Source organism: Gavialis gangeticus, unplaced genomic scaffold, assembly GCF_001723915.1.
Source record: "Gavialis gangeticus isolate Ggan-Ray unplaced genomic scaffold, GavGan_comp1, whole genome shotgun sequence".
NCBI lineage: Eukaryota > Metazoa > Chordata > Crocodylia > Gavialidae > Gavialis > Gavialis gangeticus.
Window position 1 is genome coordinate 136,109,810 of NW_017728992.1, and position 897 is coordinate 136,110,706.

The 897-nt window shown below is 60.6% G+C and overlaps 1 protein-coding gene and 1 long non-coding RNA gene across 2 annotated transcripts in view; one reads left to right on the forward strand and one right to left on the reverse strand.

The window, feature by feature from the left end:
* LOC109304966 overlaps window positions 1-897 on the reverse strand; it is a 20,763-nt gene that overhangs the window by 8,438 nt on the left and 11,428 nt on the right. The window lies entirely within an intron of this gene.
* The window catches only part of GDAP1 (ganglioside induced differentiation associated protein 1), a 20,224-nt gene continuing 20,008 nt past the window's right edge, over window positions 682-897 (forward strand). The window contains exon 1 of the mRNA XM_019527818.1: window positions 682-839. Coding sequence (XP_019383363.1) covers window positions 735-839 — 105 coding nt within the window. The 5' untranslated portion in view covers window positions 682-734. The remainder of the gene's footprint in view (window positions 840-897) is intronic.

The following is an 897-nucleotide window of genomic DNA, read 5'->3' on the forward strand; positions in this document are numbered from 1 at the left end:
TTCAGTGGGTAAATTCCAGCTGCAAAAGGGGGTTGGACTAGACCGGGGCGGGCAATTATTTTGGGTGGAGGGCCACTTCCTAAGTTTTGGCAAGCCATCGAGGGCTGCATGATAGGCAGCCAGGGGCAGATAAATATTAATTTTCTAAATTTTTTAGGGGCCCTGTGGGCTAGATAGAATAGCCCCTCTGGGCTGCATTTTGCCCACCCCTGGACTAGACGACCTCTGGAGGTCCTTGCAGCCCTACTGCTCTGTGATCTTATGACCAGTTAAAGCACTTAGGGCATATTCTTCCAAGCAGTCAGCCTCGTGCTCTTCAATGTTTGAGCTCTACATTTTTTAGAGAAATTGGCTAGCCCCGAGGACCGCAATCATAGCCAAAGGTGGGGCATCCACCTGCTCACAAGAGTGGAAGGAGGATGGTGGTTTGGGGGGAAGGGGGTGGCAGCCTGCAGGTTTGTGCCTGGCCAGGACTAGCCTAATTTAAAATATATCTCCACATGGGTGGAAGTAAAGGCGCTCCCTAGCTCTGCCCTGATAGGGACCATCCGGGGTTAGGCTTGAGCCCGGCTGGAGCAGGGCAGCCCGGGGAGCCCTCCCTCCGCCTTGGTCTCCGGGCCCAGGGCAGGCGGGGAGGCCGCCGGGCAGCGGCTCTACGGAGCATGCTCGTGGCGCTGGAGCAGGCTCAGTGCCCGCCGGGAGCCGGGGTGGGTGGGGGCTCGGGCACGGGAGACATGGCGCTGGCCGGGGATGGAGAGGGGCCGCAGCCCGAGCCCGAGCCCGAGCCCGAGCCCACGCTGGTGCTGTACCACTGGACCCAGTCCTTCTCCTCGCAGAAGGTGAGCGGCGCCGGCTGCTGCTTCAGCATCTGGACAGAGGCGCCCGGCTCCGCGGTGG